This window comes from Solanum dulcamara, chromosome 4 (assembly GCF_947179165.1).
Source record: "Solanum dulcamara chromosome 4, daSolDulc1.2, whole genome shotgun sequence".
NCBI lineage: Eukaryota > Viridiplantae > Streptophyta > Magnoliopsida > Solanales > Solanaceae > Solanum > Solanum dulcamara.
In genome coordinates this window covers 7,167,357-7,192,222 of record NC_077240.1, presented here as the reverse complement: position 1 = coordinate 7,192,222, position 24,866 = coordinate 7,167,357, and the positions used below count along the sequence as shown (strand labels likewise).

Sequence of the window (24,866 nt, the reverse complement as noted above, 5' to 3'; positions counted from 1 at the left end):
TAACATATGTATCACTCATCTGTTTCTATGGTTTAAAAAAAAGTTTTTTGTGTACTATAATTTTTACAAAAATAAATAGCATATATTCATTGAGAATTGATAATAATTTTTCGAAGGGCACAAAGTGCAAACTTTATAAAATGTAAGTTGAAAAGAAGTGTAAAAAGGATGAATTCTCAATGCCAGTGAGGTATTGGACCATTCATGGGTGTATCCTTTTTTAAAAAGCAATCACACCAATTAGGGTGTTCATGGTCCGGTTTGATTCGATTTTTGACTAAAATTAAATCAAATCAATTAAGGCGATTTTTTTTAATATTCAAATCAAACCAAACCATTATAGTATAAATTCTATCGGTTTCGGTTTTATCGATTTTGTCTGTTTTATCGGTTTGATTCTGTTTTTATGGGTTGAAATAATATATTTTATAATGCAAAAAAATTGACAAACTTATTTACTACCTTCATACTGCAAATCAATAGAATTTCAAAACATCTGTCATTAATTTTCAAAGATACCTGAACTCGTTCAGAGATAGTGAGAACATAAGAAAAGTATATAAGCTAAATAAGTTAACATCTAAAGTCCAAGCTAGAGCTATAAGAGAGAAGCAAATATGGCTCCAATAATAACAAACTTGAATATGTCTTGATTGAAACCATGTCTAATGTTCTTGTAGTGTATATAAGCTAAAATGATAAGCTCTAAAAAGGGCAAAATATCAGCAACATAAATTCATAAGTTAGTGGATTGTTCAACTCCTACGATCCACAAAGGAAATGACTTCAAAAATAATGAATTGACAGCATGTTTTGACTGTCCAAGTTCGATACCGAATCTGAGAAGAGGAACCATCAGAACAAAAAGAAGTCATTCAAGAAGCATCGTTTTTTTCATCATTGCATAAAGTAATTGAAGCATTCCAGTCGTGGCCAATAGAAAAGTTGCCACTTTACCTTTCTCCAAGATGAAATTATTTGAAAAAAACTGAAAGCACGGATCAGCACAACAGCATATGCAAAAATAGCTTCGAAAGAAATTACAAAATTTCCACCACGAGGAAGATAACAACTACTGCATAGTAGTACGACCTCCACAACAACAAAATTAAGAAGGCTAGCCCATAAAAGGTTAATTATATACATTACTTTTTCATTAATCAAGTTGAGAAAAATAACAAGGTCTTTAAACAGTCTTCCGAATGATCAACACAAAAGAACCATATACCCAACTATCACCAGAGAAAGATGACTTAATTGCTTGCATAAAAGTGTGATTAAATACAAAAAAAAAAGTCAATAGAATCCAAAAGTACTTCAGGTGAAGCAGCAGTAAAAACCTGAAAATTAACTACCAAAGAGCAAAACAATTACACTACGAATTTCAATTGCAACATCCAAACTAATCAATGCTCAAGGTTGTGCCAGTATATTCTGAAAAAAGAAAGAAGAAAGTTTAACAAAGTAGGCGTTAAAACTTTTTAAAACATAAAAGGCATATTCATAAAGAGTTAAATGTGTAAATTTACATTTTTCAACTATCTCAAGTTTCTGAATTTCTTCTTAAAGATCTTTAAGCTTGCATTCTTTGGAAGTTGATCTTAACCATTGTTGAGTGCAAATAAGTGCTTCTACTGTTTTTGGAGATAAAGAACTTCGATAAGACTCAAGAATCCGACCACCGGTGCTAAAAGTTGATTCAGAAGCAACAGTAGAAATAGGAATCGAAAGAACATCTCTTGCCATCCTAGAAATAGTTGAATATTTAGCCAAAGAAACTTTCCACCAAGCCAAAATATCTAACTCTTTGGTCTTTTCCAAATCATCTACCAAGTACTTCTCAAGTTCTAATTTATTTTCAATATTGTCTTCATCTGCCAAATATTTCTTCCATTGTGATTGCCACATCTCGTTACTATGCATGGTATTGTCAGCTTAGCTGAATTTGATGCGAAATTCAACCTGCTCTATGTCGATGCTAATTTTGCTCAAATAATTTCACGTACTCAATAGGGTCTCGGGTCCCCAATCAAATCGAATCTTGGGTCTCGAGTCTCAGGTCCTGAGTTAGGATTGATATCGAATTGGGTCTCGAATCCCGAGTCAGGGTTAAGTCTTGGTCTCAAATCAAGGGTAGGGCTCAGGTCTCGAGTCAAAGGTACAACGAATGTTCACCAATTTCACTCTAAATCGAAATTCCATCTTAGTTACCATCAAATTTTGTGAGTGGTGGTGTAATGTAGAGTAGATCAATTTTTTTTTTGAAGTTTATTTAATTTCACATGTTCCGAATTTCTTAAAAGGTGCAGAAAATTGAATTTACTGTGTCGCATGTATTTTCTTTTTGGAAAAAAAAAGTTTCTCCCGATTATTTTTAGAAACAGGCACAAAAAGACTTAATTATTTTCCTTTCACCATTTTTTTTTTTAAAAAAACACTTCAAGCAGATCCACTTGTGAAGAATTCGTGTCAATTTGCCCGCCAATTCCGATGTATGACAGTTAAGTTTTTCCTTTTGGGATGCACTCTGACAAACATTTCGCTTATTGGCCACCATTTTCTCTCTGATTACTCAATTGCCATTAATGCATGAAAACAAAGAGCTCAATTGCAAAATGTGAATCTGCATTATGATCATTCAATATATCCACTGGCAGATCTAATTCGCGTTCTGTGAGTTCAACAAAACCCAGTACTTTCAGTTTAAAATACTAAAAAAAAAACATATATAAAATGTATATGTATAATAAGATCACACTTATTCTGAATCTATTGATTTAGATCTCGAATTCAACTCCAGAATATGTATGCGTTACATGCGTGTTTACGAGTTTTTAATAAGATTTCTTTTCATTATTTTCTTGTTAGAAACCTCATTTTGTGTTTAATTTGATTGTCAAATGTTCCTGTTTACCTAAATAAAATTTTGTGGTTATTTGTTGCATCTCTTAAGTCTCAGCATGGAATAATTATTTGTTATGATCATTTATGTGCCAACATTTTCTAATCTGGTCAAGATTGATTCATCTTAAATTAATCTTAATGATCTTAACTATTAAGTGGTAATTCTATAAAACACTCTTTTAGTTTCTTTATTTGTAGTTATCCTGATATTTGGTTGAACAATGAGATATCATATGAAAGCTGAGTTTACAAAGGTTTCAGGAAAAGATGAAATTTGATTTCTAATAATCCAGAGCATAAATTCTTAAATATTTTGCCAACAAACATCAGGGAAAGTGGTTCTTTCATATGTAGGAGACACTTGATTTCATAACTGAGACACAATTGATTGTTTTTTTTAAAGTCATTCAGTGAAAAATGTGTATCTGATATACTAGCAATCACAAATTTAAATCCAGACCTTTTCAGGTTCTAAAAACTGAATTATTGACTCCTTATGAGTTGTGAGTGTTAGCCAGTCAAGAACTCTCATTTTAGAAAATGAAAAGTTGCGGAAATGAAGATGCTGAGATGGATGTGTGGGCTTACTAGGAAATCATATAGGATTAGAAATGAAGATATCGGTGACTATGTGGGAATGGCCTTGGTGGAGGACAAGATGTGGAAAACGAGACTGAAATAATTTGAATATGTGAATAGGAGATGCATGGATGCCCCAATGCGGAGGTGTGAGAGTTTGGCTATGGATGGTTTCAGGAGAAGTAGAGGTAGGTCGGAGAAGTATTTGGGAGAGGCGATTTGATAGGACATGACTCAACTTCAACTTACCGAGGACAAGACCTTAGATAGGAGGCTATGGAGGACACAAATTAGGGTAGAGGGCTAGCAGATAGTTGAGCATTGTCTCACTTACTAGCAGATAGTTGAGCATTGTCTCACTTACCCTGACATACTAGTAGTCGTAATAGTTTCTTGGTCTCCAATTTCTATTACTATTTTACTTGTTGTTGTTTCTTGTACTTCAATTATAGTATTATTTTTGTTGTAGTAGTTATTCTTTTTTTCCAAAATGCTTTGTCATGCTATCTTTAGTATTTTTTCATGACTTCTTAACTTCCGTGTTCCTTTTCCCCAACTGTTTTTTTATGGTTTTCCTTGAGCCGAAGGTCTATTGGAAACAATCTCTCTACCTTACTTTTTAGGTAGGAGTAAGGTCTACGTACACACTACACTCCCCATATCCACTTGTGGGATTACACTGAGTAAGTTGTTGTTGATTGAGGATGGTATATGACTTCATTTATATTATATTGTGGTTGCTGTGCCTTCTCATGGTTCTTTAATATTTACAGTTACCAGTAAGGAAAATGATACATTCAGTTGATAATTGGCTGCAAAGGCAGGCAAGTGCCCCTGTGGCAGGAGTACCTGGTATGCCCTTAAGATCTAGCGACAATGTTCAAGATTTATCTGGAAATACAGTACTTCTGCATGGAGACTTGGACTTGTGTATTATAGAAGCATGCTCACTTCCAAACCTAGATGCTAAATGTCTTCCCATGTTTTCTTGTAAAAGCAAGGACAGCACCAACGCGTCAGGATTGATAGATACTAGTGATCCCTATGTATCTGTGTGTCTAGCTGGGGCAAGTATAGCTCGAACAGCGGTGATTCCAAATGATGAAAATCCGACATGGAACGAACGTCTGTGTATACCAGTTGCTCACGCTGTAGAAAAGGTAGAGTTTATAGTCAAGGATAACGATAAAGTAGGTGCTGAACTGATAGGAATAGTGGCGATACCTTCTAGTAAAATTGTTGAAGGTAATCAAATAAATGGTTGGTTCCCGATTCGTGGATCCTCTGAGGCTCCCTTGGAAACTGGTGCTCAACTGCATCTGTCAATCCATTATACGCCAACAACAGGGAACCCTTTGTATAAAAATGGTGTTGGTAATGAGGCTGATCAAAAGGGAGTGCCACATACTTATTTTCCTCTACGAAAAGGAGGAAATGTTACACTTTATCAAGATGCTCATGCACCGGATGAAACACTTCCTGAAATCTTACTAGATAATGGCAAGGTCTTTAAGCATGATAAATGTTGGGAAGACATATGCCATGCCATGTTGGAGGCACAACATCTAATATATATTGTTGGTTGGTCCGTCTATCATCTTGTTAGAATCATAAGAGAACCTACAAGGCCATTGCCGCCTTCTGGGTGGCTAGAGCTGGGGGAGCTGCTAAAGTACAAGTCACAAGAAGGCGTTCGAGTGATTTTGCTCATTTGGGATGATAAAACTTCAAATGATGATTTATTCCTCAAGACGGTAATATAACTGAGTAGTTAGCTAATGATTTGTTTCTTGACTATCCTTTTGCAGTCTCGTTTAGATGGTATCAGAACTTAGAACTCTATCGTAAGTTTCTAAATGTTGGTCATATTGTTCTGTGAATTTGAATGCAGGAAGGTGTAATGCAGACTCATGATGAAGAGACCAAAAATTTCTTTAAACACTCAAGTGTCCACTGTATTCTTTGTCCTCGTTCTGCTAGCAATAAGCTTAGCATTTTCAAGCAGCAGGTACCTTTTTGTATTCTACTGTTTGAATAGCTGGCAAGACGAATACTTGTGTCCATGATTTCTGTTAAAAAGATGTCTTGTATTTTGAACAGAGATCTAAGTTTATTCACTTCAAACAGAAATTCAGCTGGAGAACTTCTTGGAAAGATTTTCATTTTTGTCTATATTGGTGATTTTTGTTTATATGCAACTGCTTGGAAATCATCATCGTTATCATTTTCCTGTTGATCAAATGAAAACCTTTTACTGCAGGTTGTTGGAAACATTTTTACACATCATCAGAAATGTGTGATTGTTGACACACCAGCAGCTGGCAATGATAGAAAAATTACTGCTTTTGTTGGAGGCCTAGATTTATGTGATGGACGATATGATACTCCTGAACACAGGCTGTTTAGTGATCTTGATACTGTCTTTGAAAATGATGTTCACAATCCCACATTCGCAGTAAGCTGTTGTCTTGCATCTCGTTGAAGCTTTCCAACCGAGGTTTTTGTTTGACAGTATATATGACATATACCATGTTTATGGATTATCCAAACAACTAAATTGCTAAGTTAGAATTTTCTTCATGTTAAAAATGAGAGAACTAGGTGAAAGTGAACATTGCTATAACCATTGTCAAAGGGATAGTTGCTGCGATGATGAATCTAATTTCCCAATGCTACTAAGTTTCTCATGTGGGCAAAAAATTTGTTGAGAGTAACTTTAAATTCTTTCATATGAATGTCTACTGTATCTTTTCATTCATTAGTATTGTCTCAAAGACTTATACTATATGTACAGAGTAGCTCAGGTGGACCAAGAGAACCATGGCATGATTTACACAGCAAGATTGAGGGTCCTGCTGCTTATGATGTTTTGACAAACTTTGAGCAGAGATATAGAAAGGCTATAAAATGGATTAGAATAAAAAAATGCAAACCGGGGATAGATTCATTACTTAAGTTAGACAGGATTCCATCAATCCACATGCCTGCTGCTGGACCAGATGGTGACCAAGTAGTTCATGTCACAAAAGAAGAAGATCCGGAAAATTGGCATGTTCAGGTACTAGACATGTTTCTCCTGTATATGTTGTGTTATTCTGTTCTCTTAAATGTTTAAGTTTCAGTATAATTACTTCCTATAACTTTCCAGGTTTTCCGATCAATAGATTCAGGATCTGTCAAAGGGTTTCCGAAAGATGCTAAAGAAGCAGGAGCTCAGGTAGCACTAAGTTTTATAAAGACCAGTGTTCTATCTGCAGCTAGTTTCAATGTTGTAGTGGATGGGTGTTTTGTCTGAAATCAGGTCAGCATGTCAATATGAATGCCTAATTTTGACTGTTCAATAACAGAATCTTGTCAGTGGAAAGAATTTGAGGATAGACAGAAGCATACACCTGGCTTACGTGAAAGCAATTCGATCTGCTCAACATTTCATTTACATAGAGAATCAGTATTTTCTTGGTTCTTCATATTGCTGGCCATCCTACCGAAATGCAGGTATATAACTGTTCCTATCTCGAGTTCAACATTCATCCTTGAATCTTCCAGAGTTAGTTTAAGTTTTGTCTAGCAAAATAACACTTTTATACACAGAAAACTTGCTTATGATATAGAGGACTGTATTTCTAGTTGGTTGATTTTAGGAGTAATATCTGATGCAACCTGCAAAGTTCAAACCTCGTCGTTCATTTTTCCAATTGCAACTTCTGTATCCTATTAAGGCATAAATTTGTCCAGATTATCCTTATAAATATTCAGATTTAAAATTGATAATGAAAGGCAATGAAGCTTGATTCACACACGAGGTATAGAAGATTGTCTTTTGTAGAAAAACATATCGTGTTGTAGGTTTTTTTACTTTTTTGGTGTTTCTCCCTTCTTTTAAAGAAATTTGTGTACGTTTTCTATTAAAAAAGATGCAAATGAATGAGCATTTTGAGTTATATGACAAGAAAATCCTATTTCAATGCTCACTGAATATCAATGCATAACGTTTGTGTATTGTATATATAATTAACAGGTGCGAATAACCTTGTCCCTATGGAAATTGCTTTGAAAATTGCCAGCAAAATAGCAGCAAGTGAACCTTTTGCTGCATACATTGTGGTTCCAATGTGGCCTGAAGGTATCCCGACCAGTAATGCCGTGCAGGAAATTCTCTTTTGGCAGGTCTGAATTTTAGTACTGTGCTTATTTATCTTAGTGGTTCTTATGTTGATTCCTTACATAAATAGGTACAAAGTAACATATTGCATGAGAAGTTTGAGCTCAATATCTGGGTAGGTTCTCCAATGTGGTTAAACTTAAGTAGTCAGCTAAGAGAATCATGATTTTCACTTTTACTCCTGGTTAATTCTAACTAATCTTATCTTGAATTTGTAGTTTTTAGTCTAGATTTTAGAAACATCTAATTCTTGCATATGGATTGGAATTATCACAGGGTCAAACAATGTCTATGATGTACAAAATTATCGCACAGGCTCTTGAAAATGCAGGCATATCTCAATTTTTCCATCCTCAGGATTACTTGAACTTCTACTGCCTTGGTAACAGAGAAGCAAAGAAGCGCGGATGTGACGGAGACAATCCAACTCCTCAGGAACATTCACATGTAAGTTGCATGTTAATTTTTCTGGGACTGGGATTTTCACTGATAGCCCAAAAATGTTTTGATGTCATTGAAATTACCACATTTTATAGATGTTGGGACCAATTAAGACTTCAGAACCAGTGAAGGTGGTTATGCTCAAATTCCAAGTTCATAGGGGGGGGGGGGGATTGCTAGTTTTGTTTATTTTCTCATGAAGTAAAAAGGGGCAACAAAACAATGGAATGAAGAAGAATGAAACGGCAGGCTAATTTTGGATAATGTTAGTTCATCACAGCAAAAATCATTTGGTGTGAAATTCCCAACACTAAAGTGTTTGGTGTGTTGGGCAATGAGCTTGATTGAGGGCATCTTTATTATGGTTATGACACGATGTGCTAAAAAACATGTGCTTTGTTTGATCAGCCTTTGCTACACATGTTAAGACTATTGTGTTGTCCTCCAAAATGAGTGAATGCAATAGTTGTGAAATAAGAGTTATTTTGAAGATCTGTTATGGCCTAAGTGAGCTGTGCTGCCCCACTTTTTGCACTTTTAGTAAATAATTCTCTTTTCTTCTCTACAACCTCTCCAGGAATTAGCTCAAAAGTTCCGCAGATTTATGATTTATGTACACTCCAAAGGAGTGATAGTAGATGATGAATATGTATTGATGGGTTCTGCAAATATAAATCAAAGATCTTTGAGTGGTTCAAGGGATACTGAAATTGCTATGGGAGCTTATCAACCACATTACACATGGGCCAAAAAGGAGTCTCATCCACACGGCCAGGTTTGGTGTTAGATTTATTTCTTACCTTTTACCCTCCTCTATAAAGGCAGTAACTGAAGAGTCATCGCATTGAACTGTGATCATTCGCTGTGGAAAAACTCCGTACAACTCTGTAGCTCTTAAAGTTGTTGAAAATTTTCGAACTAGTAACAGGTTAAGTATTAGTAGAATCACCTTTACAGTTTGTTTTCTCGAGAAGAGTGAAAAGGTGTGAGTCATTTTGAAAGCAATTGAGTTGTTATTTGAGTTTAGCATGAATATATTTAGGGACTCGCGGATATATAACCTTATAATACATGGAAATGAGTTTTTTTTTTCTTCTTCTTGCATTCAGGTCTATGGTTATAGGATGTCTCTGTGGGCTGAACATCTTGGTGGAATTGATGATCGCTTCATGGATCCACAGACTATCGAATGTGTTAGACATGTTAACAAGATAGCTAGACGCAACTGGCAAGCATTTGTAGCAGATGAATATAAGCCGATGAAAGGGCATTTGATGCAATATCCAGTTCATGTAAGTAAAAATGGAGAAGTTACAGCACTGCCTGGATTTGAGTGCTTCCCTGATGTTGGAGGTAAGATTCTTGGGGCACCAACCAATCTCCCCGATGCCCTTACTACATAACAACTCGTATAGTAGCACAATTAGAAATGCATATCAGAAGTTTCAAGTACTACTGAAGCAAATCCAAGGAACATGATTGAACAAGCAAAGCCAAAGGGAATATGAATTCCAAAATGGAAACTTGTGTGTCCTTGAAGCTCAATGGATAGTCCATTAGAGATGTATAAGGCTCACAACGATATTCTTTGGTGTTACTTTTTTTTGACAATTTTATGAACACTCAAATTATTCAACATATGGTACTAGTAACATTTTTCTTTTGTTGTCTTTTCAATACAGTATTTGTATGCATTCTTGAAGTTATGGAGGAAGAATACAGTCTTCTTTAATGATACGTCAATAATATTATTAACCTCTAAAACAATAAACTCTATGATAAATGCAACTTGATCATCAGAGTTCTTGAATTCCTACCTTCATATTCAACTAGTAGGGGGAGTAAAACATTAAAGTTGAAACAAAAGTTGTACATATGTTGATATATAGAAGTGATATGGAAAAAAAAATGTTTTGGAATCAAAACAAAAAATTTAATTAGATTAGTCATTTCATTGTTCAGATGATACCAGAAGACAAACTACTATTAGAAAATGGTTTAAGAACTTGAATAAGATAGTTAAATTATAGTCAGAGATTGATCAGACAAAGACCGCATAGCGCAGTGGATTAGCGCGTCTGACTTCGGATCAGAAGGTCGTGGGTTCGACTCCCACTGTGGTCGTTATTTTCTTTTCCTTCCAAAATAGTTGGGTTTTTACCCCATTCTTGTTTCAATTAAAATATTCAAATAATTGATCTATCCTTTTTTTTTTGGAGAGTCCAACAAAATTTCCCAATTCATTATCGACGGATGATAATTTATAAATCATTTTTCGTATTATAGCTAATTGTTGTTATACATATTTCTATATAAAAAGAGATATTGGAATTTCGCAAGGACATCAAATTTTCATTGAACAATACAATGCTAAAACTTATATTGTCGTTTTTTTTTTACTTAAGTTATTTCACTTCAAACTTCGTACCAAATCTCGACAAATTTGTGTTTGCAAGAAGATTGATAACGAATTCTAAATAAGAACTTTATAACTAATAAAAATCTGCGTAACTAATATATGTATAAGTGATGAGCGAATTTATGTATAAAATAAAATAACTAATAGATAAATAACCAAACTTTACATAATTAATTCATATATAAAATAGTACATACATTTCCTCATAATTAATTTATATATTACTAATACTTGTATAACTTTATCCATCCAGCAACCAAACTACTCCAAATGTTGCTTATTGTCATTTTCTAGTGATCATTAAATTTTTAGCATCCACAATAATTACATAATATGATTAAATCAATAGTTACCATTTTCTTACTACTCTATTAGTCCAACACAAAAAAAATATATTTTTATTACTAATACAACAACAATATATGCATTGAACTAAACAATTCTCGAAAGGTCAACAGCTTTTCTAAATGTGGGGACATATTATAAAATTGTAAATTGAATAATATGAAAGAATAAAATAAAATAGACGCAAATTATGAACGATAAAAGTTGTGTTCTTCTGTAACCCTCAATAACAACAAGCTCCACGCCTGAAATTCTCACTCTCCCTTTTTTTTTGTTCCCCCAAAAAGACGCTTTCAGTATATGGAAGATCTTGAAGAAGACGAAGAAGGCGAAGCAGCAGCAGAAGAATCTGTTCCCTTCATTCGTTAAGAATAAGAATCAAATGGACATGGCCTAAATCGCCCAACCCCGAGAATTGTTTATCATTCATTATACTATTATATATCTAGAAATATCTTTTGTTTTGCGTAGCTACAGAAGAATCTAAAAGGGGGTGAGAGTGAGAACGAGAACGAGAGCGAGAGCTTCAAAGGGGTTTATTATTGAACTGGGTGTGATGGGGAAGGGTCAATTCTCGATTCGCCGGAGGAAGAAAGGGATACCGCCGTTGCCGTTGCCGTTGCCAACACCGCCAGTGGGAAATGGGGAACCTACCATCGCTGTACAAAATTCAATTTTGATGCCGGCGGGGACTGGTAAAGCGTCGAAGAAGAAGGTCGGTGGGGCGAGGCTTTGGATGCGATTTGATAGGTGGGGTCAATCAGAGTTAAACGAGTGGGATAAGAACGCTATAATCAAGAGAGCTGCTATTCCTGCTAGGGACTTGAGGATTCTTGGCCCCATATTCTCTCACTCCTCCAGCATTCTTGGTAATAATAATAATTATTTTTAACCCCCTTGTATCTCCATGTTTTCTCACTGATTATAAATCTTTTGATGTGTTTCCAACGATAACAATAACTATGTGTCAATCCAGAACTAAGTTGGGTCAGATATGACCATTCTTTTGATAAGTAAATATATTATGAACTCTATTCCTTGGCTATGATGATATTAAATGAATCTTCAATATCCATATCGGTTAATTTAGACTAGTTTCAGCATGCAATCAAAGTATCGAGAGTATCAAGCTGCAGTCGTGGTGATCATTGGATTTTGGGTGCTCTACTTTCATGTTTTATTCAAGCCTAGAGTCCCTTCTAAATCCATGATCATTCTATTTGCCCTTCTGCTACTATTGAAACTACTATGCTTCAGTCCCAAACACTTCGGGGGTTGTATGAGACCTTGGTTATATTTGGATTCATTTAGGACCAATACTCAGTAATTCGTCTAGAGGAAGAAATTGTCTTTTAAGATAAGATAGGGGTCTCTCTCTACATTTACTACTGACTGTTTGCTTAGTCTAATAAAGGGAAAGTAAATGGATGTCTAGTCAATCCTGCTTCATTTAAACCATAGTGTTGCGTGTTAAAGAAACAAGTTGCTTTATGGTATCTTCTTTGCATCTTTAATTCATGTTTCTGAAGCACTTAGGTCGATCTAAATTCTTAAGGTGACATTGAACTCTTTATGTTATTTAGTAGCCTGCATTACAAACGAGGAAGTGCCTTTCTATATTCTCTGTTGTATGATCCTGTTACCTAAACATTAAAGCAATGTAATGTGCTGCCTAGTTTATTCTTCAACATAGATTGCTGAAAGACGTTTTTTTCAAGTTTACTGATTGAATGGGTTTCATTCTGCTTCCTACTGGTTCTTTAAAGTTTCTTACAATTGATGCTATTTGACACTTTGTTTCATCTTGCTTTCACTGATAGCCGTCATTAATTATTATGGCAATGTATAGCCTTCCTTGAGGGGAGATTAGCCTATTCATTTGAATTCATCAATGAACTGACATCCTTTATCACACACTATAAATTCCTTAAATTTGATCCTCATGGAAAATGAATTTTCTTAATGACATGGTTGAATATTTTGTAGGACTCTGAGGATTTTTTACTAAAATGAAGGAGATCCACGTTTTATGCCTTCCTTCATCCTATGTAAAATTGGTAGTGCTTGTGGTGGTTAGATTACTGGTTTTGAGATAGTTTGCTGGGGTCCATTTTTCGGCTTGTAGGTGGATTCCAATTCTTTTATGTCCTCTTTTAGAAGACAAAAGTCGAGGATGGAATACTGTTTTTAACAAAATTGACAGGTAGACTTTTGGGTGGTTTCATTAACCTATTTAAAGTCTATTCAACTGCCAGTCCTTAGAGGGGGTTTGCTATATATTTTGTGACTCTTGTTCAATATCTTAACTGAAAGTTGTATGTGCAGCTCATATTCATTCAAATATCCTGAATATGTTTGAACAAATTGTACCCATAAGTTTTGAATTCAGCACCGGCCAAAAAAAAGTTGTAAATTTAGCCATTCAGAGAACCTGTTAATTGCTGATTAGCTCTGTGTTTATCAGTTTGTGTAACTTGCAGTGCGCAATGGACTCACTACGATCAAGGTTCTTTCTGGTGTCTGCTAAATATTCATGTTGAAAGTTGTCTTACGGATTGTCTTCAGTTTAATCTTTTTCCTCATTCAGGGGAAGAAGATTATTGATGTATGTACTACATCTTGCTTGTAAAGAGTGCCTGTGCAGTTTGAATTCATTTAATTGTGGTTCTTTTTGGTTTCTGGTAGTATCCCATTAGAACTGATTTTGATTCGCTTCTCACCAAAAAAAATGATTTTGATTTTTTTTTTTATGCATGACAAGTCAAATTAGGATTATAAATTGGGATGGAAGGAGTAATATGTAACATGCGGGTGCTCCTCTATCCTGATGTTCTAGCTAAGAACTCAAATAATGGAACTGATTTATGCATTTTGTTTATTCCTCTTTAGTTTGAACTCTAATTTTTGGAATCCTACCTGAACCTTCCTTTATCTTTAACTTAACTGTTGGAGGCTTAACCATTACGCTTAGCTTAGCTGTTGGAAGTTTTTTTTTTATAATACATGTGTATCTCCTACCATTTTCTTGTGCCTAGCAGAATGCTTAAAACAAAAAAAATGTGATAATGCTTAAAACAAAAAAAATGTGATGTTGGGTTTCGAGGAATTGAAAAGCTTCTTTCTGTTAACATGCAGCAAGGGAGAAGGCCATGGTTGTCAATTTGGAGTTTATAAGAGCCATAATTACGGCTGAAGAGGTTTTGTTGCTTGATCCTCTACGTCAAGAGGTTCTTCCATTTGTGGATCAACTGAGGCAACAACTTCCTCATAAAAGTCTTTCAAAAGTTGATGGTACTAGCGCTGAACCAGACAATGAAGGACACTTTCCAAATGCTGGACACTGGTTACCTGTTCCAGAAGCTGTTGAAGGTCTGCAGGCTGAGCTACCGTTTGAGTTTCAGGTGCTTGAGATTGCATTGGAGGTTGTTTGCACATTCTTAGACTCTAGCGTAGCGGATCTGGAGAGAGATGCTTACCCAGTTCTGGATGAACTAGCCATGAATGTTAGCACGAAGAATCTTGAGCAAGTGAGAAGTTTAAAAAGCAATCTTACCCGATTGCTTGCCAGAGTGCAGAAGGTATTCTTATCTGTTTCTTTTCCTGTTGCTATTGTTTCCCACTTTGAGCAACACCTTTCTGCACAAGGCAGATAATGAAGAGATTTCAATGCTGAGGAATTCATTGTTTTCTTCTGAAAATTTGTTTGACCAGGAAGAGAACTTATTTAACTACTGCACATGTTATCATCTTGAATGCGGACTTACTATTAAGATACTTCGTACTTATTGTGCTATGACTTATTGGTTAAACAACTATTGGAACCAATTTTGTATAGTTTAAACATCATTAGCAAACCGTATTCATTTTTTGTTTGATTGGTAAAACCATATTCATTTTTAATTGCCCTTGTGGCTCACTTTAAGTTAATCTTCTTAAGTCATGAGTTAAGTTATAGTGCATTATGTTTGCCTTATGATGGACCAGATTGCCTGTGTAACTCAGGAGAGTGCTGGCTATTGTAATGGTCCACCAGACCTATACAAAACATCTATTTCTTGGGGTTTCTCCTTTCCCTTTGTCTGCGTATAGAGGATATCTGCCCATGATCACTCAGGCAGGCATATGATCTTTGAATTCTTCTGTCCGTTTTGTACAGATACGAGGAGATTCAATGCGCCTTTCCAACAATGCGTTTGATTTAGAATTTGGAGGGTTTAGTATTCAAATTAGCTACGTTGAGGAACTCAATTGTAGTATTCTCTTTCATGACACTTGTCTGTGCTCTGATTTCGGTGTTATGCTTACAGTGGTAATGATTTTTTTATGATAGGTAAGAGATGAAATAGAACACCTTTTAGATGACAATGAAGACATGGCACAGTTGTACTTGACTAGGAAATGGATTCAGAATCAGCAAGCTGAGACTCTTTTGGGAACTATTGTTTCAAATAGCCTTGTTCCTGCTGTACCAAATCTTCGTAGACTTAATTCAGCCAGAAGCAGAAGTGGAAGTTTGGTGAGCAACCATTTTAATTACTATGATGTGGAAGATCTAGAGATGTTGCTCGAGGCCTACTTCATGCAGTTGGAAGGCACTCGTAACAAGATATTATCTGTAAGTCTATTTTTCTTAAGAAGATTTAATAATCAGACATTTTATGTTGGTAATGGCATAGACTTGTCACCCCTCTTTCCTGTTTGCAGTTGTCATCCTTTCATTCTCCTTTTTAGTAATGAATGATAAACACACCATAGTAGGATGTGATACCTTGTAATGAAATGATTCTACAGTTCTACTTTTAATACAAGTTGCAAAGTTAGACATATAAGAGAAAAATGATGGCATTCATACTTTTAAAGAAACTCAATTTTGCCACTTCAACTAGGATTCCTTGATATAAATCTTGATGCAAGTATCCTTATCCTTAATGCCTCGTTCCTTATAAAGAAAATGAGAAAAAAAGTTGGGTTCTCCTTTCGTCTTGGTCATAAGCTAAGTCTTCCTCAATAACCAAACACTTTGCAGCATATTCCGGTAACAGTACTAGCTAAGGAAAGCTTTCGAGACTGAAGAAAGAAATTGAAGAAAGAAAAGAATTCAAACAGCAGTTGGTATCTCTTTCTTACTTTGGTGTTGCAATACCTTGCTAATTGCAACTGCAGATATACAACTCTCAGTTTAATCTATTGCGTCCGTTTTTTCCCTCTTCTTTTCTTTTGTTGGGTTTCCTTTTGGGCCACTATAATAGTCAGACGAGAATCGAGATAATGTGCAATGTCCTGTTCTTTCTCTCTCTCTCTCAATTTTTTTTTTCGTCATTTGGAAGTAAGACCGTGCAAGGGACTGGGTGTTGAGAAACAAAGCGTTCTCTAAAAGTAACCCAATATCCTCTACCAATTAATGACTATGAATTAAGGTCATGTACAGTTTGTAAACTTTTTCTTCTTAAGTGCAAGTACAACAATTTGTGAACTTTCTTCTCTTACATTCTATTATCCCTGTGTTATCTTGGTCTGCATTTGGAACATGTCACTGATCTTGCCCATTTCGTTCTGCTTTGTTCAACCCCCTGTTATTGTGTATTTGCAGGTCCGTGAGTACATTGATGACACTGAAGATTACGTGAATATCCAACTGGACAATCAGCGTAATGAACTTATTCAGCTGCAGTTGACACTAACAATTGCATCGTTTGCTGTAGCTGTGGAGACGCTGATAGCTGGATGGTTTGGCATGAATATACCTTGTACCCTATACCACACAGACGGGGTCTTTTGGCCCTTTGTATTATGCCTGACAGCAGGTTGTATAATACTCTTCCTTGTTATTCTAGGATATGCTAGATGGAAGAAGTTGCTTGGATCATGAAATCCTCGATATTGTGTCAAGGTTTACAAATTGTATTTAATACAAATCAAATACATAGCTTAATTTTGCTCCACCCGAGCCATACGTTATACATTCACTCAAAAGTGGTGTTGTTATACTGACCCCTTTGCCAAGTTATGTGATATTGCATAATTTCATTCCTATACAACTTATGTCGAACGAGACAAAAACTTAGTTCAGGATCTACAAGTTATGCCTTAAAAGTATAACAAGTTATGTCGTACCGCATAACTTCATTTGTACAAAACTTATGACAGGCAAAATAAACGTTTAGTTTTAAAACTCACAAACCGTAAAAGGCATAACTTTAATTACTACAAAATTATGTCGAGTAAGGCAATAGTTATCTAAACTTATGTTGAGCGAATAAGTTCATAGAAATATTATACAATTTAGGCATAATGCATAAATGTGCCCTTTAACTTGACCTCAACTGACATCTCTATGTTCTAACTTTAGGTGTGTACAAGTACGCACTTAACTTATATAAAATTGAACAAATAGGCACATTTGTCCTATGTGACATCCTGAATGGCAATTTGTGTCCTACATGGCGTCCTATGTGTATTATGCCACATAGGACACTTGTGCCTACTTATTCAATTTTTATACAAATTTAAGTGCTTACTTGTGCACATCCAAAATTGGAGGGCATAAATGTCAGCTGAAGTCAAGTTAAAGAGCATATTTATGTATTATGCCGACTAACTTAATTTCTAGAAAACTTATGCCAAGCGAGATAATATTTTTTTAAACTTATGCCGAATAAATTACGTCATAAATAAAAATATTTTAATCTACAAATTTTTCTTAAGAAAAATTATGCCAAGCGAGATAAATTTTTTTTAAAACTTATGCCGAATAAACTACGTCATAAATAAAAATATTTTAATCTACAAATTTTTCTTAAGAAAACTTATGCCAAGCGAGATAAATTTTTTTAAAAAACTTATGCCGAATAAATTACATCATAAATAAAAATATTTTGATGTATAAATTTTCCTTAAATGAGTAACAGATGTAAGCATTAAATGAAACTCCAAAGTAGGAGCAATCCGTGCAAAAACTTCTTGAACTAGTTAGTTATACAAGGACATTGATACTTCTCTAGTTTAACTTTTAACCCCTAAACTTAACCTCCAATAATAGGTGTTAGGGGTGTTCGAACGAGATCGAAAAACTAATTCGAATCGATAAATCAAGTCAAATCGATTTAATAAATCGAAAATCGGCTCGGTTTGATTTGGTTTGGTTTTAAATTTTTGTGCTAACAATCTCGCAAAAGTCATGTTGCGAGTTGATAATAAGTACACATGTGACCATCTTGTAGATGCATCTATCAAGACCATATAATATTTAAATGGTCCACATGAAGGGTGAATTGACCCACATATATCACCCTGCATACATTCTAGAAACGCAGGGGATTTAATCCCAACCTTAGTTGCTGATGGTTTAATAATCAGTTTTTCTTGGGAACAAGCAACACAAGAGAATTCCTTAGATTGAAGAATTTTCTGATTCTTCAAAGTGTGACCATGCGAATTCTCAATAATTCTGCGCATCATATTATAATCGAGATGGCCTAACCGGTCATGTCAAATGATAAAATCATTAGAATCAGTAAACATTTTGTTTACTATGGCATGTGATTCAACAGTACCAATATTTGTATGATACAATCCAAAAGAAAGTGCAAGTAATTTTTCGTGCACAATTTTCTTCTCCATATTTATTGTAGTAATATAAAGGTATTCAACATTTTCTTCATTCGCAGTCTCATTATGATAGCCATTTTGGCGAATAACCTTAAAACTTAATAAGATTCTTTGAGACTTACTACAATACAATGCATTATCAATTATCAATATCGTTCCTCCAGGTAGTAATAAGGCCGCTCTTCCAGAGCCTTCAATCAATTTTATACAAGATTCTTTGAGACTTACTACAATACAATGCATTATCAATTATCAATATCGTTCCTCCAGGTAGTAATAAGGCCGCTCTTCCAGAGCCTTCAATCAATTTTGTACTATCGGATATTGTATTAACATAGGCCTTTTTCATAATCAAATAATAAAAATATTTCTTTTCTTTTAATATCGTATGAGTTGTGGCACTATCCAAAAGGCACAAATCTCTATTATTCATCTTGGATCCAATCGAAGACTGAGAAATTTATTTATCTTCATAAAATAAAAATACATTATAAGAAATAAGTAATAAAATCAATATGCACATAAGTTAAGTTAAAAGGTATGATGTATTAACATGTAGTAACGTAATAAAGAATGAATCACGAATTAATTTAGTAGTGATAAATGTAATGGTTATATAGAAATAGATACAAATACGGTAGTATATGAGTGGTTCAGCATAAATAGAAATATATAATAATATGGTGTGTAATAGATGTAGAAGGTTGTAATGTAGGAAATGTGCTATAAAACATATGAGAATGAAATAACAGAAAGTGTACATTTAAAAAGTAATAATGGACACAAAATGGAGTGAGTTTTGCTAGAAAAACACAAGTCCCTCCTTCTTCTTTTTTAAATAGATAAATGTAAAAATACGATAATTCAAAGTACATAAATATGACAACATATTGAAAACCATACAATGAAATTAAACATCAATTATAATCCTTAAAGAAGTCTTCAACCTCCAAATGAGTAATATCATTGAGGTCATTAAAATCGTCACCCTTCAAAGCCAGATTTATTTCAATATTATTATTATGTGAAGGTCCTGCCTCAACATTATTTTCAAACGTCAAGTGTGACTCTATCCGAGCATTAGAAGAAGAGGCATGTCACGACCCAGCCCTGTAGGCCATGACGGGTGCCCGTACTGGACACACACGTGTACCCCTGCCAACTATACATAACCCGTCTCCTGTTTATACTCAAAATGCATCAACATGTAAGAAACATACAAGCCGACGAGGCTGTAGTAATGTATAGGATTGTTCCATAACATACATATACGCGAGCCGACAAGGCCGCCACAACACAGAGAACACTCCAAATCATATGTCATATCGGTACAGCTGCACATACACACATATACGACTCATATACAACCCATATACAGCTCATATATAACCCACGTACACCCACAACCCACATACGTACAACCCACATCCGTATCCACAGACCTCTAAGAGTAAGAAACAGTAACATAGGGCGGGACAGGGCCCCCGCCGTACCCGTGAGCAAAATAAGTATATATAATAAGGTTTAGTACCCAAAATCAGGCTCTAGCACGATGGAGCACTTCTGGACCGCTGAGTGGGACTCCTATGCTGGTGGATCCTCAAACTGTGTACCTGTACCTGCGGGCATGAACGCAGCCCCCCGAATAAAGGGGGTCAGTACGATATATGTACTGAGTATGTAAAACATAACATAGCTGGAACATATCTGAAACAGAGAAGCAGGGAGTAAAATATCATACAAAGAACCTGTTGAATCCTGGGAATCATAATCATGCATGTTGAAATTATACAATATAGCCGGCCCTTTCAGGGAACCGGTGAAGCATACCTGTAGGACCATCATAGGTCCGGCGCCATCACCACCCTATTCCATCCCATCATCATATATATACATACGTACCCGGCCCTCTAGTGAGGGACTCGGTGAACAATGCAGTGAGATTAAGCACGAATCTGTAGCCGGTCCGGGACTCGGAGAAAGATGTGTTACAGTACAAACGAGTTGAGTAGTGAGCAACTATATGCAGTTTAAATCATTATCGGGGACTCGACCGTATAAGAAAATTAAGCTATCGCCTGAGAACCCGAATAGTAGTGTAGTTATCTCGAGTGTCTTCTAAATGCCATTATGGGAAGTATCAGTTGTACTATCGGGGACCCTAGACACGTACTAAAGTAAGATCGAATCGCTTATGGGATCCGAAACACTTGTTATCATATAATCTTTAAGACTTGAGGCATGTACATTTGTTACCTTTTTAACATACAGAGGTTTCCAGGGAAACAGTTCAACTACCATAGGAGTTCGATATTCACAAGTACATAAGAAATGCTTAAGAATGGAATCACCCTGGAGCTTGTATCATATTTAACTTACGACTAAGACATGCCAAAAGGAAAGAAAGAATAAGCTTTACATACCTTTTACGAGTTACTCGTTATCTATCCCGTTCGCCTCGTATTCCGTGAACCTAGGTAATATGAAAGCAATGCGAGTATCAATATCCTTAGACCTTTCAACATCTTACATTACCTACGAGTGTTCATAAAACTCCTTTCCTCGTTCGCCTTCTAGACTAGTTCCTTAATTAGTTAGGGAGTTAACGAAAATCGGACAGCACCTCCCCTATAATGTGCCCTATCCGAATTTCCAACCATGTCCCTAATACCTACAGCCAACCAACAACATAACCAGCAGTTCATACACATATAAAACCTAGCAACATTATACAACACAACTCCAAACGACTCGCTCGAAATTACGGTACCAAAATAGGGTCTTTAGTTTCTATTTCGCAAAACCTTTAATTGTATGAAGCGGGGGTTCATGTGGCTGCAACCAGCAGCTCCCCCACCCTTTTTAGAACACATTTAGGCCCTGCAATACACACCACACAACCAGCAGCCACCTCCTAACGCACAACACCTCACTTCGACTATAATTTAACTACGATGACTTTAATTTAGATTGTTTCTTTCGTTGAGCATTCCTACGATTTTTTTATACTTTCAGCAGTATACAAGGTACATAATACACTCCATAACAACCCCGTAAAGTCCAAATTTAAAGGAGAAATCTTACCTTACCCGAAATTGGCCAAAACTAGCCAAAATTGCGCCTCGGAACTTCTCTAGCGCGATTTAAACGCCGTGGTTGCTTGCTATCCGTTGAACCTTGATCCCCTTGTTTAACTACACGGAGATACCCTTATACCCCTGCTCTATCTCGCCGAAATTACTCCTCACGCCACCTTGAACTCTTATTAACGCAACTCTTAGATAGCCGCTATCTGAGAAGCTATTTATGCTTAACGTAACTTAGATTGGACAAGTATATATCTTAGGGTCTTATTGAAGCAACAGGAAAATTTCTTGGAGAGAACTACTGATTATTTATAAAAATAACTTTCAGCACTTCAAAGTTCTAAAAGCACTTCATACATAAAAGTTACTTTTTTAAGCCATCCAAACGGGCTCTAGTTCCAGTGGGACGGCCTTCATGATTTTTCATTAAAAGGGCATTATGTTGCTCAGTCACCAGAAGGCATGTGATCAATTCAGAGTATTTTTGAAAACCCTTTTCACGGTTTTGTTGCTATAATATTACATTAGAGGCATGAAAAGTAGTTAGTGTCTTTTCCAACATGTCCTCATCATCTATAGTTTCCCCACATAATTTTAATTGAAAAGTTATTCTAAATACAACAGAATTATACTCAATTACAGCTTTTATTTCTCTTACTGAAAAGGCACTGACAGTGGGATTATTTCCCCTTTGCTTTCGACTTTACCTTTTGTTGGCTCATATTAAGAAAGTGTAGATAAGGTAGCAATAATTTGGGTAAAAGAAAAAAAAGGAATAAAATCTTTAACAAAATAAAATTATACTCTCCTCGTACACTTTTAATTTTATACAGTGATTAAGAAAATATTAATATATTGGAAGACTAAAAGTATTTTGCCTTTTGTTTATATCAATGCAATAGTATATAGAAATAGCTAGTATTGAGAATTGTTTACGTTCAAAAGGCCATATTAATTATAGGGATAAAATAGAAAAAAATTAATTAATTCTATCTTGATTCAGTAAGTGATCAAGTAATATGGGACAAATATTTTTAGTAGGACGTCCATCTAATATTGGACATGGTAGTATCCGGCTTGGATTTTAACCTATATCTTATAAGAAAAGTTACCAAAAATTTCAAATTCTTATTAACTTGCTAGTAGATTGTTTAATGATTTGAAAAACTACTTATACAAATACAAGGTAAGACTTGTGCATAATAGACCCATGTGGACTCATCTTTACTCGAACTTGGCACATAGAGAGAGTTTAGTGCCTGAAATGCTCACTTTTTTAACTACTTCTACAAATCAGAGAATCAAACTGTTATAATAATCCAATAATAGTTATGTAGCAATTACATAAACTCTTGCTATGTGCTGAGTTCTATATCGTTTTCAAATTTTTAAAAAAGGGGCAACTCCGCTAAGCAAACAATTTGCCCTTTTCAAAATTTAAACATGTCAGTTTTATATCCTTTTCAAAATTACATAGGAAGTGTGGGATAAATCTTATCAACCAAAATTGTGGCATTTAGGACTTTGAGTTCCACGTATAAACCAAAGAAATGCTATTGCTTTTACATCAAAGGTTTTATCATAGCAATAACAATATGGGTGCAGGCTAGGCTTATTCAAACAGAAGTGAGAACCTATTACTTATTAATACACATATATAGTAATAACGAGTCCTTATACAAGACTACAAATCAGTTGTTCTTTGACACCTTCTAGCAGAAAAAGATCTACTGATTTCCAGCTATAGGCGCATCTCGGCCTTTTCTCACCCAAGCACGAGTCTCAGGAGAAGTATGTTTGTCAAGGTTGTTCATAACCTTTTCACGCACAGCAGAAAACGCCTACAGCGCGCAAGTACTAATCAGATGAAATATACATTCAAATAAACCAATTGAATTAAGTATCAATTCTACAAGGTTCATGGCTTATTGCATCTGGGGGTTGCTCCTGACCAGTCAGACACTTCCACAAATATGGATTCTCCTACAGGCGTAAATATAGTATACTACTTTATATATTTTTATAAAATAGAGGGGAAGAATGTGTGAAGAGGGAATCTATTTGGAGAGCACCGCCATAAGATATGCGGCAAAACCATTATTATTACTCCACCTATTATTATAAGTCAAATTATTAATTTCCCTCACAATAACGGAATCCTAATTTTTATATTAGATCCCTCCCTAATATAATAAATTAAGGAGCCTACTACTTTTCTTCAACACACATATATATAATGGCAAAGGAGAAATTACAAAAGGCCGATACATCCGTTCTTCCACGTGATATTTTATTTTCCATCTTTATTTTGCTTCCAGTTAAATCTTTGTTTCGTTTTCAATCTATTTCTAAGCCATGGAAAGTTATGATATCTGACAAGGAATTTATAAAAGCCTACCGTGATGAATCCAAAGTATTGGGACGAGAAAAGCCGTTAATGCGAAATACAGATTGTGACAATTTCGTATTTAGAGACTTGAAAAGTCGCCAAGTGTTACTTACCATAGATGAGAAACAACTGTTTCCTCATGTGATGGTTTGGTTCTTTTAAAGAACTTGGACACCAGAAAAAGCTATGCTTTGTGGGATACATCCACTAGGGAATATCGAAGTATTCAATGTCCTTATGTGAAATTCAGAGATCGGCCTCCAAATGCTTGTGGCTTGTGTTATGATTCTACTCTTGGTGATTACAAGGTTATATTGATATTTAGAACTTTTTATTTTGTTTACTCAGTCTGACTGTTCTTGGACACACAAAACAAGTCCCCCTTATCTAGTACTACCAATTTCGTCGTCAGTTGGTAAGGGGATTAGCATCCAAGATTCTTTATGTTGGTCTTTGAATCATGGGACTATCAACAAATTCGTAGATATAAATTCTACAATCATATACTTTGACTTAAGTTCCGACGAAGTGAAAAAACTTTCAAAGCCAAATTTAGATTTTATAGGTGAGGACTAGTTCTTTTGCTTGACTAGTGTAAAAGATCGCCTTAGAGTATATGGCGGAAAAAACACACGTAGAGAATTGAACGTGTGGGTTATGGAAGAAGATGGTTGGAAAGGGTTGATGAACATTTGCAATTTGCCCAATAATTGCAAGATGTTTGTTGCTGATAGCAACCTCTTGTATTGTACAAAAAATGATGATGAAGTTATCTTTCAAGGATATCCTTAAGGACTTTCCATCTACTATTCTGAACGACATCAATTCATTAGAGTCACACCTAGGGAACTAGCACACCAACATTTTACAACTTCAATATGTTTGGATACTTTATATTTTTGGAGACCCACTCGCAAGAGGAAATTTTTATAA

The 24,866-nt window shown here is 35.3% G+C and overlaps 2 protein-coding genes and 1 non-coding gene across 3 annotated transcripts; all 3 read left to right on the top strand.

The window, feature by feature from the left end:
• The first annotated feature begins 4,262 nt into the window (after nucleotides 1–4,262).
• On the top strand, nucleotides 4,263–9,785 carry LOC129884605 (phospholipase D delta-like). The gene is made up of 10 exons (XM_055958888.1): nucleotides 4,263–5,237; nucleotides 5,375–5,491; nucleotides 5,744–5,938; nucleotides 6,278–6,541; nucleotides 6,632–6,700; nucleotides 6,831–6,978; nucleotides 7,502–7,650; nucleotides 7,922–8,092; nucleotides 8,664–8,861; nucleotides 9,196–9,785. The coding sequence occupies exons 1-10, from the start codon at nucleotides 4,272–4,274 to the stop codon at nucleotides 9,487–9,489; spliced, it is 2,571 nt and encodes an 856-aa protein (XP_055814863.1). The 5' UTR covers nucleotides 4,263–4,271; the 3' UTR covers nucleotides 9,490–9,785.
• Nucleotides 9,786–10,136: 351 nt separating this feature from the next.
• TRNAR-UCG (transfer RNA arginine (anticodon UCG)) lies at nucleotides 10,137–10,210 on the top strand. The gene has a single exon. It is a non-coding gene; the product is annotated as a tRNA-Arg (tRNA).
• Nucleotides 10,211–11,036: 826 nt separating this feature from the next.
• LOC129885866 (magnesium transporter MRS2-4) lies at nucleotides 11,037–16,853 on the top strand. Its single transcript, XM_055960332.1, has 4 exons — nucleotides 11,037–11,719; nucleotides 13,986–14,428; nucleotides 15,181–15,465; nucleotides 16,441–16,853. The coding sequence occupies exons 1-4, from the start codon at nucleotides 11,407–11,409 to the stop codon at nucleotides 16,717–16,719; spliced, it is 1,320 nt and encodes a 439-aa protein (XP_055816307.1). The 5' UTR covers nucleotides 11,037–11,406; the 3' UTR covers nucleotides 16,720–16,853.
• The last annotated feature ends 8,013 nt before the right edge of the window (nucleotides 16,854–24,866 follow it).